Source organism: Salvelinus sp. IW2-2015, linkage group LG1 (genome assembly GCF_002910315.2).
Source record: "Salvelinus sp. IW2-2015 linkage group LG1, ASM291031v2, whole genome shotgun sequence".
NCBI classification, from domain to species: domain Eukaryota; kingdom Metazoa; phylum Chordata; class Actinopteri; order Salmoniformes; family Salmonidae; genus Salvelinus; species Salvelinus sp. IW2-2015.
Window position 1 is genome coordinate 29,836,417 of NC_036838.1, and position 25,887 is coordinate 29,862,303.

The 25,887-nt window shown below is 39.9% G+C and overlaps 2 protein-coding genes across 10 annotated transcripts in view; one reads left to right on the top strand and one right to left on the bottom strand.

The window, feature by feature from the left end:
* Positions 1–25,887, bottom strand: part of LOC111964465 (SLAM family member 5) — a 141,575-nt gene that overhangs the window by 35,699 nt on the left and 79,989 nt on the right. The gene's annotated exons all lie outside the window — the stretch shown is intronic.
* On the top strand, positions 16,718–23,545 carry LOC111964522 (uncharacterized). 5 transcript variants are annotated; one of them, XM_070443730.1, is made up of 4 exons: positions 16,721–17,369; positions 17,780–17,856; positions 21,666–21,922; positions 22,634–23,544. In XM_070443730.1, exon 4 carries the CDS (start codon positions 22,640–22,642, stop codon positions 23,294–23,296), a length of 657 nt encoding a protein of 218 aa, XP_070299831.1. In that variant the 5' UTR covers positions 16,721–17,369; positions 17,780–17,856; positions 21,666–21,922; positions 22,634–22,639; the 3' UTR covers positions 23,297–23,544. The 5 variants fall into 5 exon arrangements, with proteins under 5 accessions (XP_024002882.2, XP_070299831.1, XP_070299837.1 ...); XM_070443736.1 differs by lacking the exon at positions 17,780–17,856; XM_070443733.1 differs by lacking the exon at positions 16,721–17,369 and having other exon boundaries at positions 17,734–17,856.

Here is a 25,887-nt window from a genome sequence, read left to right on the forward strand (position 1 = left end):
ACGTGAAACCCCGGCTGCCTTAGTATGATTCTCAATCAGGGACAACGATTGACAGCTGCCTCTGATTGAGAATCATACCAGGCCGAACACAAAACCCCAACATAGAAAATCACACAGACAGCCAACCCCAACTAAATAAATACAAGAAAAAGGAAAAACAGGTCAGGAACGTGACACGTACAGCATGCATAAAGCAACTATTTATGTCTTACAATCTCTCTCCACCAGGTGTAGCACTTCTTTCATCGTCTAAAAACAAGAAATGGACAGTGACGGGGTAATGCGGCATACCTAGTCATTTGTGTCGTCACTGCAAGCGATCATGACTCTCAAAAGACAATGTTTACTTCCGAAGATCATTTTAGCACCGCCCCAAAAACCCGATTCAAATTCGACAAACCTTCAAATAGGTATGTAATGACACATATAAACTCTTTATCGTGTTTTATTTACATTTTAGAGGCGATAAGGTGATAAATTGGACAGATCGAGTGAAAAAAGGCTGTTTTCCCACAAGACATCTGTCCTTCTCACTATCACGCATTAGTTTCGCTTCCCCACCCGGCAATTTTTAAAAAACCCGACAGAGCTCATTGCCTTCTTGAATTATGTAGAAATGGGCAGCGTGGAGCTCATGTCATTGATTTTGTTGGAAAGGGGAGAAATTGTGCTTTACAATGGTATTGACATTACAGTTGATCTGGAAGTATTACGTTTTTGGGGCGCTAAAATAAGGTCAATTGTACGGACCAAGGCGATGTACAAAAGTGAGTGAGTTTACGTTAACTAGCTAGCTAATGTTTGAGCYAGCATGCATGGTGTTGTTTGCTAGATAGCTTGCTAGCTAACATTATCTAAAATTTTCAATGACAGATATGTAATTTTAATAGTTAGGTCTATTTAACCTGACTGGATAATTAGCGTTGTTAGCTAACTTTTCCACAGTTTTTGGTCAGCCATAACTACTTGCCAATTTATCCGTCAAAGTAAWTMCACTATGAGCAGGCTGCACTGTCTGGTAGACTTGCTACAGCTGCAACAATACTCATTCAATAGCTTGCTGGATAACTTTGATATGGCGGGAGAATTAACCCACCCACTGCGTCATATATCAATAACCCAGCATTTTTTAGAGTGTAGGTAGTTCTTTATGAATTTTAGTTTAGAAAATTCTCTCCGCAGAAGCGACAGTTACCGCTTGATTGTCATAGCAACAACAGGGAAACTGGGCAGAAGGGAGTTGTGCTTCAAATACAGCAATTCTGTGACATCTTTAATTGTGCCTCCCATTCTCCTTAACTGCCGGCCTGGGGACAGGTCGTCTAGATACTGGAGAGCCAATACATTAGCAGATAAACAGTTCTTGAGAGCTTGAACAAAAAAAGCTGTTTGCGATTTCGTTCATCCTCGTGAACCGGCGTTTGAGTTATGTGGTTGCAATATCAACAGCCCGTTATCTCTGGTATATCTTGGCATGCATCATTYAAGGCTAAGTTTAAATTGTGTGCTGCGCAGTGGACATATAATGCACAATGTCGCAGGAAAGACTGCCTGGCGTGGCAATACTCAGCATAGAAAACAGTCTGGCTCGCAACTTGGATCTACAGGCCGTGGTGAAAACATTTGCACACAAAAATAGAGGACTTCACGACACCAAGTTGGATTTAATTAGATCTAATTAACCTTGAATATTGCAGCCCATTTRTGTAAGGTGTTATCCAGATGAAACCGTACAACAGTAAATAGCGGGTGAATTTATCCTCAAGCCGACTACTTTTTYCCCAATTTGATGTTTAATGTTAATAAAAGTTAGCAGGTAAATACGGTATATAGYTATAGATAACACACTACATAATGAAACATTCCCGAGTAAGCTAGTGTTTTGAGGGTGGACTGACTGTATTATTTGGCATTAATAGACAGGTTTTACGCTCAACTTTCTGTCCAAACTGGGAGAGAGTACAAGGACGCCTCATGTCATGCAGGTTCAGGTAGCCTATACAGGACAACAGTAGGGAAGTGCATGGGTAAAATCACCGGGTAAGCCAGTGCAGGAAAACAAGCCATATTACAACCTGTGTTGTGATAATTGCATTGTTTGTTCTATAACCTGTTAGTTCATATGCCTTGATACCGTGATATGTGACTCGTTTCAAGAAGCTAGGCGTATTTCGCACTTCACTACTTCTTTTATTTTATTTTATTTTTCTAGGGGTGGATCAGCTTTAATAATGCAGAGAGTTTGTCGCTTCCATCAGTGTAATTGTCTGCATCATTTCCAATCCCCAATATATTTTTGGGGTAAATAAATATATATACACATACATATATATACAGTTGAAGTCGGAAGTTTACATACACTTACGTTGGAGTCAATAAAACTCATTTTTCAACCACTCAACAAATTTCTTGTTAACAAACTACAGTTTTGGCAAGTCGGTTAGGACATATACTTTGTGCATGAGACAAGTAATCTTTCCAACAATTGTTTACAGACAGATTATTTCACTGTATCACAATTCCAGTGGGTCAGAAGTTTACACACACTAAGTTGACTGTGCCCTTAAATAGCTTGGAAAATTGCAGAAATGATGTCATGGCTTTAGAAGCTTCTGATAGGTTCTAAATCTGACGATAAATTTGAGTCAATTGGAGGTGTAACTGTGGATGTATTTCAAGGCCTACCTTCAAACTTAGTGCCTCTTTGCTTGACATCATGGGAAAATCAAAAGAAATCAGCCAAGACCTCAGAAAAAAAATTGGAGACCTCCACAAGTCTGGTTCATCCTTGGGAGCAATTTCCAAACCCCTGAAGATACCACGTTCATCTGTACAAACAACAATACGCAAGTATAAACACCATGTATAAGTTTAAACGCAGCCGTCATACCGCTCAGGAAGAATACGCGTTCTGTCTCCTAGAGATAAACGTACTTTGGTGCTAAAAGTGCAAATCAATCCCAGAACAACAGCAAAGGACCTTGTGAAGATGCTGGATGAAACAGGTACAAAAGTATCTCTATCCACAGTATAACGAGTCCTATATCGACAACCTACCTCAGCAAGGAAGAAGCCACTGCTCCAAAACCTCCATAAAAAAGCCAGACTACAGTTTGCAACTGCACATAAGGACAAAGATGTACTTTTTGGAGAAATGTCCTCTGGTCTGTGAAACAAAAATAAACTGTTTGGCCATAATGACCATGTTATGTTTGGAGGAAAAAGGGGGGGCTTGCAAGCCGAAGAACACCATCCCAACCGTGAAGCATCATGTGGCAGTATCATGTGTGGGGGTGCTTTGCTGCAGGAGGGAGTGATGCACTTCAATCATGAGGAAGGAAAAGTATGTGGATATATTGAAGCAACATCTCAAGACATCAGTCAGGAAGTTAAAGCTTGGTCGCAAATGGGTCTTCCAAATGGACAATGGTCTCAAGCATACTTCCAAAGTTGTGGCAAAATGGCTTAAGGACAACAAAGTCAAGGTATTGGAGTGGCCATCACAAAGCTCTGCCTCAATCCATAGAAAATTTGTGGGCAGAACTGAAAAAGCGTGTGCGAGCAAGGAGGCCTACAAACCTGACTCAGTTACACGAGCTCTGTCAGGAGGAATGGGCCAAAATTTACCCAACTTGTTGTGGGAAGCTTGTGGAAGGCTACCCGTAACGTTTGACCCAAGTTAAGCAATTTAAAGGCAATGTTACCAGATACTAATTGAGTGTATATAAACTTCTGACCCACTGGGAATGTGATGAAAGAAAWRAAAGCTCAAATAAATCATTCTCTCTACTATTATTCTGACATTTCACATTCTTAAAATAAAGTGGTGATCCTAACTGACCTAAAACAGGGAATTTTTACTTGGATTAAATGTCAGGAATTGTGAAAAACTGAGTTTAAATGTATTTGGCTCAAGTGTATGTAAACTTCTGACTTCAACATTAAATGTCGTACATCCAAATATTTCTCTGCAGCTGTTGATAACCATTGCTATGAACKCTAAAAAGCCAATCTTACTGAAGCATATATCACTCTTTGGCCTATCCCTCTGTACTGATACAGATCTGCTACTCACACGAATCCTCAGTATCCCGCCCCTTGACCCATCTCCATCAACTTTCTTTACTGCCTCAGCWTACAACACCCTCTGCTCTACACTAACCCCAGTAACTTCAACCTGCCTCTCKCGCACCGGACACTTTTGATCCCCAGACTCATGGACACCCCTACAATTAAAACATACTTATTTTTCCCCCAATGCTACACATTCCTTTGTCTCATGCCCTTCTGCACACTTCTCACAACTAGGAACCTCCCTCCTACACACTGCTGCCCAGATGTTTGACACCTGTAGCATCATAATGTATATGGCACAAGCTCATGCGGGATAACTGAAATATCCTAACATCACTTTGTCGGGCAGAGACTCAACATGAAAACTCAAAACAATTACTTTTCTGTTTCACCAGTCATGCCACCATGTCTGCATCGCACCAAATGATGAGTAACACAAACACCTTCACGTTTGGTCCACTGTCACATTTACCGCTACCCCAGTAATCACTTCTTTCAATGGCACCCTATTCTTGAGAGCAAAACATTTTACATCTCTTGTCCCAATTCATTTGGGGAGAAGTGCCTGCTCCCTCTAACCAGCCGAAACAAACAAATATCACAAGACAACTTCGGGTTACTTTCACCAATTCAACAGCACCCAACTCCGTTTTCACCCACCCTGAAACCAGAAATGGATCAGCCAAAAGGTAAGGGTCCACCTCCTCCAAAAATGTCACTCCTACCGTCACAGACTCACCATTATCCTGACTGTCAGTGCAAGCCTCAGGCTCCGATGATTGAACTTCACTACTTCACTGGAGAGGCATTTTTTCTTTTTTTTATCAAAATGATTTTGGTATTTTTTGGTGTTTTATTTGGATCCCCATAGCTTTTGTGAAAGCAGCAGCTACTCTTCCTGGGGTCCACACTAAACATGACATAATACAGGACATTAAAAGACAAGAACAGACAACTACATCAATTAAAACATGTTACATGTAGCCTACACAAACTATCTAGGTCAAATAGGGGGGAGGCGTTGTGCCGTGTTGCTTTATCTTTAAAAAAAAACAGGTTTGCTGTTCATTTGAGCAATATGAGAGGAAGTTCCATGCAATAATGGCCCTAGTTAATACGGTACACTTTCATGAATTTGTTCTAGATTTAGGTTCTGTGAAAAGACCCCTGGTGGTATGTCTGGTGGAGTAAGCGTGTGTGTCAGAGCTGTGTGTAAGTTGACTATGCAAACAATTTGGAATTCTCAACATAATGTTTCTTCTCAAAAGAAGTGATGCAGTTAGTCTCTCCTCAACTCTTAGCCAAGAGAGACTTGGATGTGTAGTATTTATATTACCCCTCTGATGACAATGAAGAGCAAGACGTGCCGCTCTGTTCTGTGCCAGCTGCAGCTTAACTAGGTCTTTCCTTGCAGCACCCGACCACACGGCTGGACAATAATCAAGGTAAGACAAAACTAGAGCCTGCAGGACGTGCTTTTTTGAGTGTGGTGTCATAAAAGCAGAGCATCTCTTTATTACAGACAGACCTCTCCCCATCTTTACAACCATTGAATCTATGTTTTGACCATGACAGTTTACAATCTAAGGTAACACCAAGTAATTTAGTCTCCTCAACTTGTTCAACAGCCGCACTATTCATTACCAGATTCAGCTGAGGTCTAGAACTTATGGAATGATTTGTACCAAATACAATGCTCTTAGTTTACAGATGTTCAGGACTACAGAAGTTTATTACTGGCCACCCATTCCAAAACAGACTGCAACTCTTTGTTAAGGGTTTCAGTGACTTCATTAGCTCTGGTTGCTGATTTTTATACATGTATGGTTGAATCATCAGGATACATGGACACACATGCTTTGTTTAATGCCAGTGGCAGGTCATTGGTAAACATAAAAAAGAGTAGAAGGCCTAGAGAGCTGCCCTGCGGTACACCACACTTTACATGTTTGACATTAGAAAAGCTTCCATTAATGAAAACCCTCTTGAATTGTATTAGAAAGATAGCGCTGAATCCACAATATGGCAGAGGTTGCAACTGCCCTCAAAGATCAGTGTGAAAATGTTGTGATGGACTAACATTACTTTCTGCACACAGTTGACCGGAGTGACTTGACACAACAATTGTCCAAACAAGGTGTAGCTAGCTACGATGCCGTGAAAAGTTCATCCATGCATATGGTTAAGAGTCTAGATATATTTTCAGATATTATACATTTCTAATTTAGTCATAAAGTTGTTTTCATTGCAAGTTAAAGTGTACTGTTAGCTAGCTAGCAAACATTAGCTTGCTGGCTCGCTAGCTAATGTTATGTGGATGATCTGTCTAGTAATAGATTAGATTGCCATCTTTATGTAATACATGTACCACTAGCCACTTTAAACTATGCCACTTTGTTTACATACCCTACAGTACTCATCTCATATGTATATACCGTACTCTATACCATCTACTGCATCTTGCTATGCCGTTCTGTACCACCACTCATTCATATATCTTTATGTACATATTCTTTATCCCTTTACACTTGTGTGTGTGTATAAGGTAGTAGTTGTGGAATTGTTAGGTTAGATTACTTGTTGGTTATTACTGCATTGTCGGAACTAGAAGCACAAGCATTTCGCTACACTCGCATTAACATCTGCTAACCATGTGTATGTGACTAATAAAATTTGATTTGATTTGATTTGATTTGATTATTACCATCTCAGAAAGCCAGTTGCATTGCTAGTTATAGCCATATGTTAGCTAGCTRGCTAACATTGAACCTAGTTGGTTAGCTTTAGCTACCTGCAGATTCAAACTTCATGGATGGAGGCTTGCTATGCCAATCCGTTTGTCCTGTAGCTATGGGTTGGGATTACAGTTCATTGCTTAGCTATCTAGCTATTTCATGAACATGTGCACATGTCGAGACAATAGTGACCTATCCACTTAGCTAGATGTGGCTGGGGGGTTGCTATAGCATTGATTTTTCCCATCAATTTAATGTCTGGGTAAGCATCATCTAATAATTATAAAATATTTTTTTCTGGACACTTTCAAAGTCAGATTAAGACATAGGTCAAGGAGTAGATAAAGTATATTTTTACATCAAGTTTTTCCTTATTGTAGGCTACTACTTTCACAAGTTTTGGTCTTGAAATAATTGGTTGGATGGGCTAAGGCTTAAGAGGGTGTGAACAATGCTGAATAAGTCTCGACAAAGAAGAGCTCTCCAGTAGGTTTACCAACACATTCAAGGTACATTTTCTCAAAAGTGAGGTTACAAGTTTATCAACTTTCAAAACATAATTACTTTCACGTTGTTCCTCAACTGCATTGCATGATATACCATTTTCCAGCTCTGAGTCTCTACTTTTATCCAATGTAAAAAAAACACAATTTCAAATGTTACCACATCAGACTGAATCCAGACCTATAGGCCAGGCCTATAAGGCTGAGACATTAAGAAGACACAATGATAGAATACATTTAACCACACCTTTCTTCGATCAAAAACCGTAGAGCAACATCTGTCAGGTGAAGTCCACAAAACATATTGCTTATGACAAACAGTTACATGACCTACAGCATGGTCAAGCAAGTTAATGTTTCCGACATTTTCGGACTACTAAACAAGTATTGATTTAGAACCCCAGAGTTACCACAAATTGCAAAGAAAACAGGCGCTGCCTCCACTATTCCAGCACCATTTCAACTTCAGCATCATCTAATCACCCATACTTAGTCTATATGGTGACAACTAAAATATGAAAAAAACACATGACTTGCCTAGTTAAATGAAGGTTAAATAAAATAAACAAAATATGTGATTGTCCATGGTACTAATTTCTGTGAGTGTGCATGCTGGCATGCAAGTAGAAAAAAACWTGTTGACTCACCCTACCTGTAGAGAAACGCCAATGACATCCTCCTCTTTCATGTTGGAAACGGTCATACAGAAGGCTCAACGCTTTCAGGTTTTGTTGTTCTAGGCTGTCTGGATAAAATGCTTGCTAGCTAGCCTAACTTCCTTTCATTGGCAATGATGTGCCAGGCCAGCTAGTTAACATCAGCCTATAGTAGGTTTATAGCGTGTAATAATTGCCTGTCCTCGGTTGCAACACTCACTTCCCGAGTTCCTGCCTCTGGAGGCAACGTCAGCACAAGAACTGTTCGTCGGGAGCTTCATGAAATGGGTTTCCATGGCCGAGCAGCCACACAAAAGCCTAAGATCACCATGCGCAATGCGAAGGGTAGGCTGGATTAATGTAAAGATTGCCACCATTGGACTCATTGGAGCAGTGGAAACGCATTCTCTGGTGTGATGAATCACACTTCACCATCTGGCAGTCCTACGGATGAATCTGAGTTTGGCAGATGCCAGGAGAACGCTACATTTCCGAATGCATAGTGCCAACTGTAAAGTTTGGTGGAGGAGGAATAATGGTTTGGGGATGTTTTTCATGGTTCGAGCTAGACCCCTTAGTTCCAGTGAAGAGAAATCTTAAACTACAGCATACAATGACTTTCTAGATGATAATGGGCTTCCAACTTTGTGGCAAGAGTTTGGGGAAGGCCTTTTCCTGTTTCAGCATGACAATGCCCCTGTGCACAAAGTGAGGTCCATACAGAAATGGTTTGTCGAGATCGGTGTGGAAGCACAGAGCCCTGACCTCAACCCCATCAAACACCTTTAGGATGAATAGAAGTGCCGACTGCGAGCCAGGCCTAATCGCCCAACATCAGTGTCCGACCTCACTAATGCTGGAAGTAAGTACCAGCAGCAATGCAGTGGAAAGCCTTCCCAGAAGAGGGGAGRCTGTTATAGCAGCAAAGGGAGGACCAACTCCATATTAATGCCCATGATTTTGGAATGAGATGTTTGACGAGCAGCTAACCACATACTTTTGGTCATGTAGTGTAGCTCTTGTGGCTCTTGAACATCTTCATTCTCAGTTAAGACATTCATGCGAGACACTTACACCCTAAAAAACACAGCTTTTTTGTCCCACGCTATGAACAGAGGAACATCACATTTGTGGTGGGCTGACCAGTGACCAGACCATGACCTTTTTAACAAAGTACATTGCCTGTTCCAAAGACCTTCCTCTCGCTCTTCCACCCAGCTATGTGTCAGACAGCCTCTGACCTCATAATCACAGGAAACCACAAACATTTCCTGTTTAATGTCCGATTCGAATGTAGCTTAAATACCACAGAGTCTGAATATTATTTTTTACCTAATGATTTTTAGTTATTGATATCCATGAAATAATGTCACGACTTCTGCGGAAGTTGGTCCCTCTCCTTGTTCGGGCGGCGTTCGAAGTCACCGACCTTCTAGCCATCACTGATCCTCTTTTCATTTTCCATTGGTTTTGTCTTGTCTTGTATCACACCTGGTTCCAATCCCATCAATTACATGTTGTGTATTTAACCCTCTGTTTCCTCTAATGTCCTTGTCGGTGATTGTTTTTCGTAAGTGTTTGTGCACGTTTGTTCTGGCGTGCGTAGGGTTATTTGTTTTACCCACGTTATTATTGTTATGTTTCCCGGTGGTTTTTGTTCAATAAACTACGCCGTTGGAAACACAGTTTTTCTCTCCTGCGTCTGACTTCTCTGCCGTCAGTACGCACCCCCTTACAAATTATTTCTTCATTTTGGGGATAAAGCCATGCCCATTGTCCTTCAATGATTCATCATTGTTGAGGGATTTCCCAAGTCACAACACCATAAAGTTGCATGTTTTACTATCCCATCCATAGTCTTTAGTCTTTTCAGACATCAATGGGCAGGCGCTGTGAGCCTAAACACAGTGAACCTGTGAGCTCTGTCAGTTGGACAAAATTTGAATAGATTGCAAATTAGTTTCAAATGACAAGCTACAGTCTAAGAGAACTATAAAAGGTCAGCCTGTTGTTTCTAAAAGATTATTAATCTCTCATTTAAATTATTTTATGATTCAATAAAGTATTGGCATACTCTGTAGTTGGTGTATAGATCACAAACTTGTATATCCTACACCTCTTTTGTCCCACGAAAGAGCTCTGTTTAAGAAACTAGTCTCTGTCTGTATCTATCCCTTACTGTAAATATTTGTCTAATGCTCAGACAGGATACAGGAGGATAGAGAGAGGAATGCTATTTTGGAATGAGTCTTAGCGATAGGCTGTTTAAATGTGGCACTGTTTAAATGAATTAGCATTTACAAATGTGACCATATTTAAAAGGGGGGAGGGGGATTAGGGAAATTCCCATTCGGTCTGTGCTCAACGCACTAGGCTGCTAGCCTCTCTTATCAGGGGACACAACAAACATACAAAGATAGACCCAAATGTTTTTTTCCCCAAAGTTACGAATTAATACATTGAACATTTAAAAAATATAATGTTTAGGCTACTTATCTATCATCTCCCACTTACACTTTTAGTTAGTGCAGAAAATCAGTAACAACAAAAGAAACATACCTTCAATGAGAAAATATAGCAGCATGAACGTCAGTCTGGCAAGCCTTCTCCATCTGAACAAATGGTTCATTGCTATTAAGCTCGAGCTGTTCAGTGGTGCGCACTGTGAAGAACCTGAAAGATGTGATCTTGTCGTTGTACAGAGGAGAGGAGAGGAGAGAATAGACTCAACCAGACCAGCAGTCCTCTGGGGTTTATTCCTTTTGCCAATTCTGTTGCAAAACGTTTCTTAAACAGAAGCAATTGGAATGGGGAGGGACCTTCCTGAATTTATCCAATAGAAACTCTCATTTTAGTTGCAACTGTTTGGACTAATGATTACACCCCTGAGTGGTGTAGCTGCCAACCCTGTCAGTATTCACATCATCACAGTCAACACAACAACACCCTGTGAAGATGGAGGACTTGGAGAAGACATATGTGTGAGAAATCATATAATCCATTATTGCCATCAACTCATTGGATTATAATACCCATCCCTCTTGAGACGGGGAGCGGTTAGTAGATTTGTTGTGTAGTGATGAACCAGAGTGTACTGTAGGTTGTTAAAGAGCACCTTCTAGTGGAGAAAATTTAGAATTTCACAGTGAACTGTTTGCATCATCTTGTATGGTAACCTTATATGTTCTATTATGTGAGGTATATACACTGAGTGTACAAAACATTAGGAAAACCTGCTCTTTCCATGACATAGGTGAATCCAGGTGAAAGCTATAATCCCTTATTGATGTTATGGTCACCTGCGAAATCCACTTCAATCAATGTAGATGGAGAGGAGACAGGTTAAAGAAGGATATTTAAACCTTGAGACAATTGAGACATGGATTGTGTATGTGTTCCATTCAGAGAGTGAATAGGTAAGACAAAAGATTTAAGTGCCTTTGAACCGGGTATGGCAGTAGGTGCCAGGCGCACTGCTTTGAGTGTGTCAAGAACTGCAATGCTGTTCGGTTTTTCACACTCATCACTCAAGAAGGGTCCACCACGCAAAGGACATCCAGCCAACTTGACACAACTGTGGGAAGCATTGGAGTCGACATGGGCCAGCATCCCTGTGGAACGCTTTCGACAACTTGTAGAGTCCATGCCCTGGCAAATTAAGGCTGTTCTGAGGGCGGGTGCAACTCAATATTAGGAAGCTATTCCTAATGTTTCGTACAGTCAGTGCCTTCAGAAAGTTTTCATATCCATTGACTTATTCTACATTTTGTTGTGTTACAGCCTAAATTACAAAAGGATGAAATATATTTTTCTCTCACCCATCTATCTACACACAATACCCCATAATGACAAAGTGAAAATATGTTTTTAGAAATGTTTACACATTTATTGAAAATGAGATACAGAAATATCTTATTGACATATTCATACCCCTGAGTCAATACTTTGTAGAAGCATATTTGGCAGCAATAACAGCTGTGTCTTTCTGGGTTAGTCTTGAAGAGCTTTGCAGACCTGGATTGTACAATATTTGCCCATTATTATTCTTTTATTTATGGTACAGTGGCCAGACGGAAGCCACACCTCAGTAAAAGGCACATGACAGCCCATTTGGAGTATGCCAAAAGGCACTTAAAGTGCCATGAGAAACAAGATTCTCTGGTCTGTTTAAACCAAGATTGAACTCTTTGGCCGGAATTCCAAGCGTCACTTCTGGAGCAAACCAGGCACCACTCATCACCTGGCCAATACAATCTCTACGGTGAAGCATGGTGGTGGCAGCATCATGCTGTGGGGATGTTTTTCAGTGGCAGGGACTGGGAGACTAGTCAGGATTGAGGGAAAGATGAACAGAGCAAAGTACGGAGAGATCCTTGATGAAAACATACTCCAGAGTGCTCAGGACCTCAGACTGGGGCAATGGCTCACCTTCCAACAGGACAAGTCTTTGAATGTCCTTGAGTGGCCCAGCCAGAGCCCAGAATTGAACCCAATCGAAGATATTTGGAGAGACATGCAAATAGCTGTGCAGCGACGCTCCTCATCCAACCTGACAGAGCTTGAGAGGATCTGCAGAGAAGAATGGGGAGAAACTCCCCAAATACAGGTGTGCCAAGTTTGTAGCGTCGTACCCAAGAAGACTCGAGCCTGTAATCGCTGCCAAAGGTGCTTCACCAAAGTAATGAGTAAAGTGTCTGAATACTTATGTACAGTGGGCTCCAAAATTACTGGCACCCCTGACTAGCAATGCACAAACAATGCTTAAACAAATATAAACAATATAATTATAGAGAAACTCAAAATACCAACATGTGAGAAATACTGTACTTTATTAATGTTTCAATGGAACCAACCAAAATTGATTGATTTAATTAAAAATCAATGTCCTCCAAATCAAGGTTTCACAATTAATGGCACCTTTAAAGATTGTTGTAAATAACATCAACCAAAATTAAACCACAAATTAAATTCCACTTATTTAAGTTTATCGAAGTCTTAAGGAACTATATTGAGCCATTACATCACTTCCTGTTTCACTAGGGTATAAAAATGAGGTAACACACATGCAATATCCCACTGTCATCCAACACCATGAAGAAAACAAAATAACTGGCAATTCAAAAGAGACAGATGGTTGTAGACCTTCATAAATCTGGTAATGGCTACAAGAAGATCCACAAACGATTGAATATACCACTGAGCACTGTCAGGGCAATTATAAAAAAAATCTTAAGATATGGAACATTTGAAAACCTCACGGGTAGAGGACGCAAATGCATTTTACCCCCCAGGATAGGGAGGAGGATGGTGAGAGAAGCAACAAAATCCCCAAGAATCACTGTGAAAGAATTGCAGGCCTTGGTGGCGTCTTGGGGTCCCCAGGTTTCAAAAAGTACCACCAGACGCCACCTCCACAACCACAGGCTCTTTGGAAGGGTTGCCAGAAGAAAGTATTTTCTGACCCCAAGACACAGACGCAAGCGCTTGGAGTTTGCCAAACGTAGTTTAAATTATGACTGGAAGAAGGTGGTCAGAAGGTGGTCAGATGAGACCAAAATTGAACGTTTTGGTCAGATACAGCATCGGCATGTTTGGCATCGAAACAGAGATGCATACAAGGAGAGGAACCTCATACCCACGGTGAAATATGGAGGGGGGTCAGTGATGTTTTGGGGCTGTTTTAATTCCAGAGGTCCAGGGGTACTGGTTAAGATTGATGGCATAATGAATTCCACCAAGTATGAGGCAATTTTGGCTGACAATCTGGTTTCCTCTGCCAGAAGGCTGGGACTTGGCCATAGATGGACTTTCCAACAAGACAAGTACCCGAAACTTACCTCAAGATCCACACAGAAATGGTTCTGTGACAACAAAATCAATGTTCTGCCATGGCCATCTCAGTCGCCGGACCTCAATCCAATCGAAACCTGTGGGCTGAGTGGAAGTTGATAAGCGCAAACCCAAGAATGTGAAGGATCTTGAAAGGATCTGCACAGAGGAATGGTCCAAAATCCCTCCAAATGTGTTCCTTAACCTTGTCAAACATCACAGGAAAAGACTCCACACTGTTATACTTGCCAGAGGTGGTTGCACTAAGTACTAAATGAGGAGTGCCAATAATTATGAAACCCTGATTTTGGTAAAATGTATTTTGTATTAAATAATTGTTTGATTTTGGTTGGTTCCATTGAAACACTAATAAAGTCAAGTATTTCTCACATGTTGGTATTTTGAATTTATCTCTATAATGATATTGTTTATATTTTTTAAGTATTGTTTTTGCATTGCCAGTCAGGGGTGTCAGTAATTTTGGAGCCCACTGTAAATGTGGTATTTCATTAATTTTATATATACATTTGCAAAAATGTCTAAAAAACTGTTCTTGCTTTGTCTTTGTGGGGTATCGTGTGTACATTGATGAGGGAAAAAAACTATTTTATCAATTTTAGAACAAGGCTGTAACATAACAAACTGTGGAAAAAGTCAAGGGGTCTGAATACTTTCCGAATGCACAAGGGTTTCATTCAAGCTTGGATTCTGAAGGCACTGTATGTCATGTATTGTATTTCTTTCCCCCCCCCCACACAACACAACACCACAGAACAAAGACAAGAGGCATGGAGAAAGATACTGTCCTGTTATCCTAGTAGCAGCCTTGGTGGTGTTCCCAGACATCTTTGCAGTATTATTCACTATAGGGAGACTCCATCAAAGGTAAGATACATTTACTGTAATACAGTTCATGTATCCTGTACGTGTCCCTCAAAAAGAGCTGTTTCTGTCGAACTCATTCTGTGTGCATTCATTCTCTCACTTCATATTATCCAGAGATTCTTTGAATGTTGATGGATAGTGGATGACCAATCCTTTGAAAAGCAGAGAACAAAGTTAGAGAGAGAAAGTAGGTTAGTTGAAATTGAAAACCAATGGACTTGTAACACAATGCTGCTTGGAAGAGTCTTTGGAATCTCCCTGATTTGAGGCTGGGCTGCAGGTGACTGAACAAAGAGAACATCTGCCTCAGGAATATGTTTGGGAGGAGCAGACAGATTGTGGGACGGTTGGGGGCCTGTGTGGGGTAACCAGAGATCTGTGTGGGTGTGTTGTGTCGGCTAACTCAGCCAGGTGAAACCTAGAAGATTGTACTTGGTATGAGTGGGGGGATAAACAAGCTGCGTGGGGGCTGAAATTTGCCTTGGCAAAGAGCCCATCAACTGCTTTAACGTTTAAATTAATAATTTACCCTGTCCACAATCAGACATACAGTGCTGAATGTATCATCAATATCATATTCGCATATAACTTTACCGGTACCTCAATTTGTTATTCAGAAGGTTGTTGTGGATGATCTCATGTGTTTACATTGAATAGGATATCAAGGTGTTTTGACACTTGAACAGGTTATTCTGGTGTATCTCTAGATCAGGGTTTTCCAAGCTCGGTCCTTGGGCGCCCCCTGGGGGCAGATTTGTTTCCCCCCAAGCACTACACAGCTGATTCAAATGATCAAAACTTGATGTTGAGTTGGTGATTTGAATCAGCTGTGTAGTGCTATGGCAAAAGCCCAGGACCGAGTTTGGGAAACCCAGCTCTTTATGACAGATTGATAAAGCCATCACCTGCTGCTTATCTATTGCATCATATTTTCAAACAGCCTATGAAAAACTGCCTGAAGACCAGGGTATCAGGCCAGGGTATTATGTAGATACAATGAAGATTAGGTACATTTACAATGGAGGTTACTGAGTGTTAATGTCCGTTAGAGAGAATGGTAAATGGTAGTTCATGTGTCAAGACAAATGCAGTTAATAAGAAAATGCTCTAAAAAGTGCAGCTGCTACAGTACATCTTTTCAATACTGTTGGGAAGTAAAGAGTATTACGCTTGTTGCCTCTATCAGATCAGAGTGTTATGTCTCTTTCTGTGAGCATGGTGTGGTCCTGTTAGAAATGTATAGAACATACTGTACAGACACCTCTTCTGTACATCACTCTGCAAAGTTCTTTGAATAAAGCCCTGATGTTCTGATCTATCTAAAGAAGAGTAGAAATGGACACTTATAAGGCAGGTATTTATGTTTTAGAGGTGTGAGGTCACTCCCCAAAGTTAAAATATGATTTGCATTTTTTTTTTTTTTTTTTTACAATCAATGTAGTGTTTTGGAAAAGGTAGGAAATGTTTGCTTGAACACAGGATGCAGGTCAAATAAAGTGGCTTATCTTCCAGGCAGTGTCATCACACACACACACACACACACACACACACACACACACACACACACACACACACACACACACACACACACACACACACACACACACACACACANCACACACACACACACACACACACACACACACACACACACACACACACACACACACACACACACACACACACACACACACACACACACACACTCTGACATACTTGAATAGCTTGGCTTATCTGATGCCAAGTACAGAGACACTAATGCCAAAAAGTCTGCAAGTACAGAGACAGGTATCCATAGTAACAAATGAGTCCTGAGTGTTTACAGAGCCTGTCCAGGGGGGTGAGCGTTTGTATGCTTCTGCCAGTTAGTCATTTCACCATATTTACTTTCCTTTATTTGTCTTCATAGATTCATCCGAAAGAGTGCAAGTTGACATTGAKTATRCAKMGATAACTCCTAAAAAACGAACAGATAATMAGGTTAGTAAAAATGTTACAGGCTGATTGACAATACAGCAGCTTTAGCAGCCCTCATGKCTACAACTGTAGGCTTYAKCTCTGTGTCAGTGGGTTAATGTGGTCTTGAGTTGCACAGACCACCTGAGTTTGATACCCGGCCTGATGTCATTGTAACCAGTTTTGCCCATATGATATGGTTGGGTTGCACAATGAGAAGCCACACAGCACATATGGTATATAATAATGCCTTTGATCACCTGTGTCTTTTACAGTATTTGCAAAGTCTGTGGACTTTTAAAGCTTGGCTTCGTGGTTCCTCCCAATAGCGTTAGGAATGGTTCTAGATGTGTTGTGTTGACTGTTGAGTTCCCTACTGCAGAACAATGAGAGTAGACAGGAGAGCATCAGCGGTGGTCCTGTTTTCTTCCTCTGGCACAAAGTTTCTAAGAAGCATAAAAACCTTCTTTTTTTTGTTGCTTTCCTTCCCCTTTTTATCTCCCCTCTCTCTGCCCCTTCTTTCTCTGTCCCTCTCCGTCCTTCCCTCCCACTCCGTGCCGAGGAGGAGCGAACAGGTATACCAGAATTGGAGTCGCGTGGAGACAACCCTAACCTGACATCAGTTTATGACATTGCATGAAGGAGCAAAACGGGAAGTCACCGAGAGGCCGACATGATAACTCACATTATGCAGAGGACTATGTATCATAAAGAGGACGTTGAAACAAAATGTAAGTCAAAAATTATTCACCCAGAAAACATTTTAGAGGCAGAGTTGTTAACGGAGAAAAATCCCCTGGAACTGTTGGCTGATATTATAATATCTATTAGGCTTTAAAAAAAATAATGTTTTAAGTGGTGGATCAGCTTAATATTGCGGAAAGATTGTTGCTTCCATCAATGTAATTGTCTGCATCATTTCCAATCCCACATATATTTTTGGGTAAATATATAAATCCATATACATATACATACACATATGCATACATATACACATATATACATACACATACCTATATAGATATACATACTTTTTTAAAGAATATACCTTTATTATTCCCCGCAAACTCTACCACCTTCATGGGAGAAATATGCCCTGGAACTGTTGTGCTGATGTTATAATTTCAGGCTTTCTTTGTAGGTCATTCTCACAGACCTGTCAAATAGGGGCCTCGATGACATCCACTGATACTGACCAATTCAATAACTATGCTTTGAGTGAGTAGAAGGATCAGGATACTCCGTCTTTTTAAATGTCTTTTGTCCCAAATCCCAATGTATAAGTTAAAACAAATGGAACTATCCTCTAATCCAATTCACTAGTGTGTTTGCTATGCTACTGCTGACCAAAGCTTCTTTTCAGTTCTGTCTGTTCTGTTACCACATGTAGGTGCCTCCCCTGTATCTTTTTATAGCTGGTCATTGTTTAGCTTGCCGGTGGATAGCAGCTGTGTACATAATATAAAAAGAGCAGGTCTTTGAGATAAAGCCACCTACTCCTTAGAAGCAATGGCTGTTAGGCTCCTTTAGAAACTAAAGGTCCATAGATACATGTTTTCCTTTCACCATGTATGTTGTATTGAAACATTTCTGAGGGGCAGATCTTGACTTTCCATTTGATCTTGAGTGACATTTTCCTCTTCTTAATGCTTTTTGCTAAATGTATCTCTGGGCTAAATTGTAGCTCTTAATTAGCTGGTTTTGTTTATTATGACGGACCATTTATTGGTTGTCCTTGTCTTTGTAGCACATCCTCCCTTAAGAATACAATCACTCCCTCCTGCAGACTCTGTACACTCTCCTTCTATCAGAGAATGTTGTGCTCCACCTACATTAGTGCAGCCTTTGTATATATCTGTGCCAGCRCAGGTTAATGTGACCCGAAAATACAACATCTGTCAATACCATAGTGAGTTGTTGCACTGTAGGCTATTTCATTTTTTGCTACTCTAGTAAGTACTAAGACTGAATATGAATATATAATCCACTTTACACTATTTTAAAATATCTCTTGATTTATTAAAACTGATAAAGATAAACATGTTGTACTGAGTCATAGACTTACCCAAACATTTCATTTAAAGTCATACATTTTTTAAATATTTCCTGATGTTTAACAGTCATCAATACCCATGCTTGAAATACAGTATATACCAATGTTACACGCCCTATCGCAACCCCAAATATTATGTTAGATCACTCCACTCTCCGTTTTTGTTGTCATTTAAATCTTTGTAAACAAACAATGTATTGCTTCAGAATACCTGTGTAAACTGTCATTCCTTGAATCCATAGCTGCTTCTATGAGTTTGAGAGTGGAAACATTTCTCCAGAAACATAACTCCATGTTGTGGTTTTAATGTAACCTACTTCTAGGGTCAAATAGGAGGGACCACTGTAATTGGTTGGTGGATTCTCTATTTAGTGAGTTTAAGTGTGTGTGACCATTTGTCCTCTCACTGCATGCCATAAAAACTGTACATTTCAAATTTGAAAAAAATTATGACTGTAAACAGTGAATTACTAACTTTTTATTTAAAAATCCTATACAATTTCAAGCTTTGTTTTGAGGAAACGTTGGCCTTTTCTTCCAATCCTTTTCCCCCATCTAGTGGTTGAAATTTTTATATTTCAGGATACTGTATACTGTACATAATACACAATGTTTCGCTCWGAGACAGTGTACTGTAAATTGTGTAAGTGTATCTTAAATCATGTGCAACCAAAATCTTCTCTAACCGTTCTATGCTTTAGACTGTGGTCACACATTTGTGTGCCAATGTGCCATTATTATCACATTATTGTGAGTAAAAATGTAAACATTTGTGAAATATGCCATGTCGATGCTACTTTTATTGTTTGAATCACATTTGGTAGCCAAATATGAAAGCCTCATTTATCAGTCTGGGTTATTGTTATTTATGTTCATTTTAATATTGTAATATTACTGTATTATTGTGTTTGTATTTTTTATATGTTGTGGTAGAGTGTAATAATATGTTGTTATGTACTGTTTTATTTTGTATGTAATTGCGTAATCGTGACTGGACCCCAGGAAGAGTAGCTAATGGGGACATGGAATAAATACAAATAGAAATGTCTCAAAATTGGTATCTATCTTACCTCTATATTGTTTTACGTCCTCCAGATTTGTGAAGAAAGATGATGAGTTCAACTGCGAGCCTTTCAGTTAGCCTTAAATTCTCGCACATCATCCAGCCTAGCTGACACAATGCAATTTTCCAGATTTTTGACCACTTTTTTTCCCTCCGGCCTCCATTGATTTAGTCACCCTAATTTTTGCTATCGCTAAGGGTAAAAACCTTTGAACAGATTATGACTGAGACATGCGGGTTTGGACCATTGGTTTTCATAGAGGAGTATCTACACAATTAMCATACTATTTTACCCTCTGGTCAAAATATATGTTTTTGACTGGACATCTTAATGATATATATTAAGGTCTTAGTCCACTCCATTACACTCAAATGTTACTTCAACTTCAACCAGTGAATGGCTAGCGATGGCTAGCTATGCTAGCTGTTCTACCAGTCTCTCTTAAAGAGTGTTATCAAGTTAATAGCACACCCTGCACACAAAAAGTTATATTTGTAAGAGGTCTGCAGTAGGTTGTTAACGATATCACCGAAGTACGTTGTATCGGACATTTAAAACAACAATCAGAGCTACTTAGAAAACAGTCACTTATTTAATTGAAGAGAATTAACAAGGCAAACTTGGGGCTAATTTTGACTGGGTACGACGGCATTAGAGAGATGTGGCTGCTGTGAAACGTTATTCTGTGAGGAACTATTAGAGGTTGATGTCCGCGCCGGACCTGACTTTGGTGACATCATCACAAGTTATTAAATAAAAGCCCTGTCTTTTCTCATTTGGGCAAAGGTCTGTCCTCTGCCCTCTCTCCTCCGTAACCCGGAAACGAATAAGTGGTTGAGTGCTTGAGCAGAGTGTCAATTCGTTACTAGGCAAACAGAAGGTGTTCCTCCCCTCCTTGATACCCTTCTTTTGGCAAGGAAGTACAAGTGTATCCAAACTGAGTCCTTCTTGGAAGAGTTTTGAAATCTGCCACACCCCATTTCAATCAGCTATTGTTTTCTCGAAGGAGAAAACCATGAAAACATTTAAAAACGATATGCTACTTATCCTTTTATGTATAAAATGTCTTGCACAACTAGCTAAATTAGTTTATATCACTCTATACATTTATTTGGTGACTCCATTTGATTTCCAAGACTGTGTCCTTCCACTAAAACTGTTATTTGTTATTCATTTTTGAAGTAATTACAAGCATGAAACCTTGAACATAGACTGCTGACACCCTGTGGAAGCCATAGGAATTGCATCCAGGGAGCTAATTTACAACATGACCTTTCTCTTGCAATTCTAATTCTGGTCTCTCTCAAAAACAAAATCTGGTTGGTTTGTCTTTGGATTTTCTCCTACCATATCTATTGTGTTACATTTTCCTACATTATTTTAACATTTCTACAAACTTCAAAGTATTTTCTTTCCAACGGTACCAATTATTTGCATATCCTGGCTTCAGGGCCTGGGCTACAGGCAATTTACTTTGGGCACATCATTCAGGCGGAAATGGAGGAAGAAAGGGACCTATCCCTAAGAAGTTTTAAAGACATATTTGGATAGCTAACAGCATTTTAATGTACATTGCAGACATCATTTCTCTGTTCATGTGATACATATTATAAATTATTTTAAACCAAAGAGAAAATACAACTGTTATCTCTTTCACTATCTCTCTCTCATGTATCCATATTTTATGTACACTATATTTTGGGAAACCAACTCACAAGGATTGGGAGAGAGTGAGTGTGGGTGATATTGGCCAATTCATGTGTGGGCGTTGAGGGTCAGTGCACGCTGGGTCAAACAGTAGTTGAATCTCAATAGTCACCTTTTGTTCATCTGAATTCATGTGGGTTAAAAACAGAACTGCTGAAAGCAAATACATCCACAATAATTATTTTACCTGTCCCATGTTTCAGATCAGTGCATTTGAAGCAGAGGAGAGGAAGCCACTGAGGACTATTGAGATACACCCACTGAAGGAGGTTAGCTTCAAGACAGAGTTTGTCTCTGTGGGTAGTCTACACTAGCGTCCGACCCAGGACAAGCTCAGATCATTCATTTAATGTAAGGTGATTTCTGTGAAGCTGTTTGTCTCAGAGTCTGACTTAACAGGATAGACCTAAAGTGTCAGCTAAAACTATCTGGGACTGGACAAAGAAAGGACAGAGATCCGGTAAGGACAGACACTTGCTGGCACAGACACACACCACCCCAATTAATAATAATTGAATTATATACACATTAGTTTGTGTTTTAACTCCACATTAGGTGATCAACCTCAGGTTCTAGCAGCTATGACTGACTGCAAATTATGCAGCTTTGGGGTTCGCGTGATCGCGAGTATGTACACAGGGAGAGGCTGAGACGGCACGGCTTGCCACAACTTTTAAGTGCATGCAATTTATCAGTATGTGTGACTAGGTGCAAGGTCCATTGATCTACATTTTAATCTTGCCTTCAAAGTTACATAAAACATTACTGTGCACTCACAGTAATCTACAGTAAAGATAATGCAGACACGAAAACACACATAGTCCCGAGCAGAGTTCTTATGACAATGTTTGAGTTTGGTTTCCTCAGCCTGAAGAACACTTGCATGGCAGTCCCTCCCTCTCACCTCTTACTTAGGCAACAATCAGTCATGTGAATAATCAGTCTGTCATAGTCGCAGACTAGTCACCACATCTTCAGAAAGTAGTGGAGAGGCAGGATAGAATATCACTCCCCCATTCTTCCTGTCTCTGTCTAACTCTCTCGCTAGCATTTGTCTCTGTGTCTCTCTCACTCTCTCTCTTGCTCTCTCTCTCTCTCTCTTGCTCTCTCTCTCTCTCTCTTTCTCTGTCTCTGTCTCGCCAACCATCCTTCTATATCTCTATCCCTACAGTTCAAGATGGTGCGGTCTGTCAGAGAAGAGGGTAGTCAGCTGAGCACCATACAAGACCTGAAGGACTCTGGCTTCGGCCGYCCTCCTCCCCGACACGGCCTCAAACTCCTTTTCTGGTTCGCCAACGAGTGTGTGGCGTTCAATCACCACGGCAACATGCTGGTACAGTGCCACCCTGAGATGGAAGAGTTCGGCTTCCACTACTTTGGCAACTTCGAGGAGATTCTCCCAGTTCTATCGCGAGACCACAGGGAAAGCTACTTCGAGGTGGGCAACCTGAACACAGAGACCTATTCCAAAGCCAAGGACCTACCGGACTACGTGAGCCAGGACTACGGGCTTTCCCTGGGCTACCGCCAATGCAACAAGGACCGCATCATCATCAGGCTGAAGCAGGGGGACGTGACGGCCACCTATGTCACCGAGCACAAGGAGGATGGCGGCCGGGGGGAGTTTGACTCCGAACGCACCCACCTTGTAAATCCGGATTTGATCCGCATCATCCAGGACCCTGAGCTGGAGCTAGCGACATTCCTGGACCAGACGGGCTACATGGGGCTGTCGCTGAGAGAGCGCCTCCTCAGAGCTTTCATGGTCTTTATCTTTTGTCTGGTCTTCCTGGTGATCACTTTTATCATTTTGAGCATCTTAGGGAAGTTGTAGAGAAAGGATTCTGATGTTAGCCATTGTGCATTAATATGTTAAGTCCATAGGTAATTTGCCATAGTGTTTTGATTGGGTAAGTCATATAGCCTAGTATATACAACAGTTATATTATTTTAGAAATGGTAAAATAGTTATGTTACAAATAGTATATTATCAGGCCTATTTGCAATATATGATATATTATCTGCTTAAAAACATGAATTTACATGGATGGAAACTTTCTTTCTGGTGATTATTTTGAGTATAAATCAAAGAAGAAAAGAAGAAGAATAAATGTCCTCTCTTGTTTGTCTTAAAAGCAAACAATAAAGTAATCTCTCATTGTTGTTTTCTCTAAAAGCAAAACAATGTATCTCTCTAAGTGTCTTGTTTTCTTAAAGACAAACAATGTAATTCTCTCTTGTTGTTTCACTTCAAAGCAAACAATCGTAATCTCTCTTGGTGTGTTCTCTAAGCAAACAATGTAATCCTCTCTGTTGTTTTTCTTAAAGCAAAACAATGTAATCTCTCTTGTGTTTTTCTTCTGGACAAAAAATGTAAGATCTCTCTTGTTGTTTTCTTAAAGCAAACAATGTTAATCTCTCTTTGTTTTTGTTTTTCTTAAAGCAAGAACAATGTAATCTCTCTTGTTGTTTCATTAAGCAAACAATGTAATCTCTTCTTTGTTCAGTTTATTGCAAAACAATGTTAATCTCTCTTGTTGTTTTCTTAAATCAAAAAAATGTAATCTCTCTGTTGTTTCTAATAAGCAAACAAAGTATGTAATCTCTCTTGTTGTGTTTCATATAAATACAAAAAATGTAATCTCTCTTGTTGTATTCATTATAGCAAACAAATGTAATCTCTCTTGTTTTTCTATAGGCAAACCAATGTAAATCTCTCTTGTTTGTTCATAAAATATAGCAAACAATGTAATCTCTCTTGTTGTTTCATTATAGCAAACAATGTAATCTCTCTTGTTGTTTCATTAAAGCAAACAATGTAATCTCTCTTGTTTTCTTAAAGCAAACAACGTAATCTCTCTTGTTGTTTTATTGTAGCAAAACTGTAATCTCTCCTGTTGTTTCATTATAGCAAATATCGGATGTCATCTCATGGGAATATTACTCCGAACCCTCAGAACAATCTGGTCCGGACCAAACCACATTGGACAGTTTGGTCCGGCCCACTTGCGATCGGGAACAGGACCAGACCACGTCCTTGTTGGGACTATCGCTGAGAGAACGGTGCACCAGAGTCTTTGTAGTCATCATAGTGGTTCTCCTGGTCATCACTTTGTTTTGGTCATCTTAGGGAAGTTGTAGAGATAGCAGTCATTGTAGCTGTTGTGCTGCGGTTGGTCCATCAGGGTTGGGGTCAATTCCATGTCAACTCAGTCAATTCAGGTAGTAAACTGAAATAAAAAAATGTACTGACGGAAAAGCTTTGAGAATTGACTAAATTGAAATGGAATTGACCCCAACCCTGATGGACAAATAACAGCACAACAGCTACAATGACTCTCTAACCTCCGTAAGATGACCAAAACGATCAAAGTGATGACCAGGAGAACCACTATGATGACTACAAAGACTCTGGTGCACTGTTTTACTTGAATTTTTACTTGGTTTTACTTGCAATGACTGGGATATGTGGTTGTCTTTGCCTACCTTAGTTGAAGGCACTGACTGTAAGTCAGTTTGGATAAGAGTGTCTGCTAATGTTATGTTTTTTAAATATTTTTGTAATCGATAACATATCAGATTTCTAATACGCCGATTTAGAATGAAATACAAAGAAGACAAGCTGTATAATTTGTCTTTATTTCACCTTGTGATATATTTCTGTTCTTTATACAAATAGGAAACAGAAACTTTTCTAACACACACACACACACACACACACACACACACACTAAAGTCCATAGATACATGTTTTCCTTCACCATGTATGTTGTATTGAAACATTTCTGAGGGCAGATCTTGACTTTCCTTTGATCTTGAGTGACATTTTCCTCTTCTCTAATGCTTTTGCTAAATGTATTCTGGGCTAAATTGTAGCTCTTAATTAGCTGGTTTTGTTTATTATGACGGACCATTTATTGGTTGCTTGTCTCTGTAGCACATCCTCCCTTAAGAATACAATCACTCCTCCTCAGACTCTGTACACTCTCCTTCTATCAGAGAATGTTTGTGCTCCACCTACATTAGTGCAGCCTTTGTATATATTGTGCCAGCCAGGTTAGATGTGACCCGAAATACAAATCTGTCAATACATAGTGAGTTGTTGCACTGTAGGCTATTTCATTTTTTGCTACTCTAGTAAGTACTAAGACTGAATATTGAATATATAATCCACTTTACACTATTTTAAATATCTCTGATTTATAAAACTGATAAAGATAAACATGTTGTACTGAGTCATAGACTTACCCAAACATTTCATTTAAAGTCATACATTTTTTAAATATTTCCTGATGTTTAACAGTCATCAATACCCATGCTTGAAATACAGTATATACCAATGTTACACGCCCTATCGCAACCCCAAATATTATGTTAGATCACTCCACTCTCCGTTTTTGTTCATTTAAATCTTTGGAAACAAAC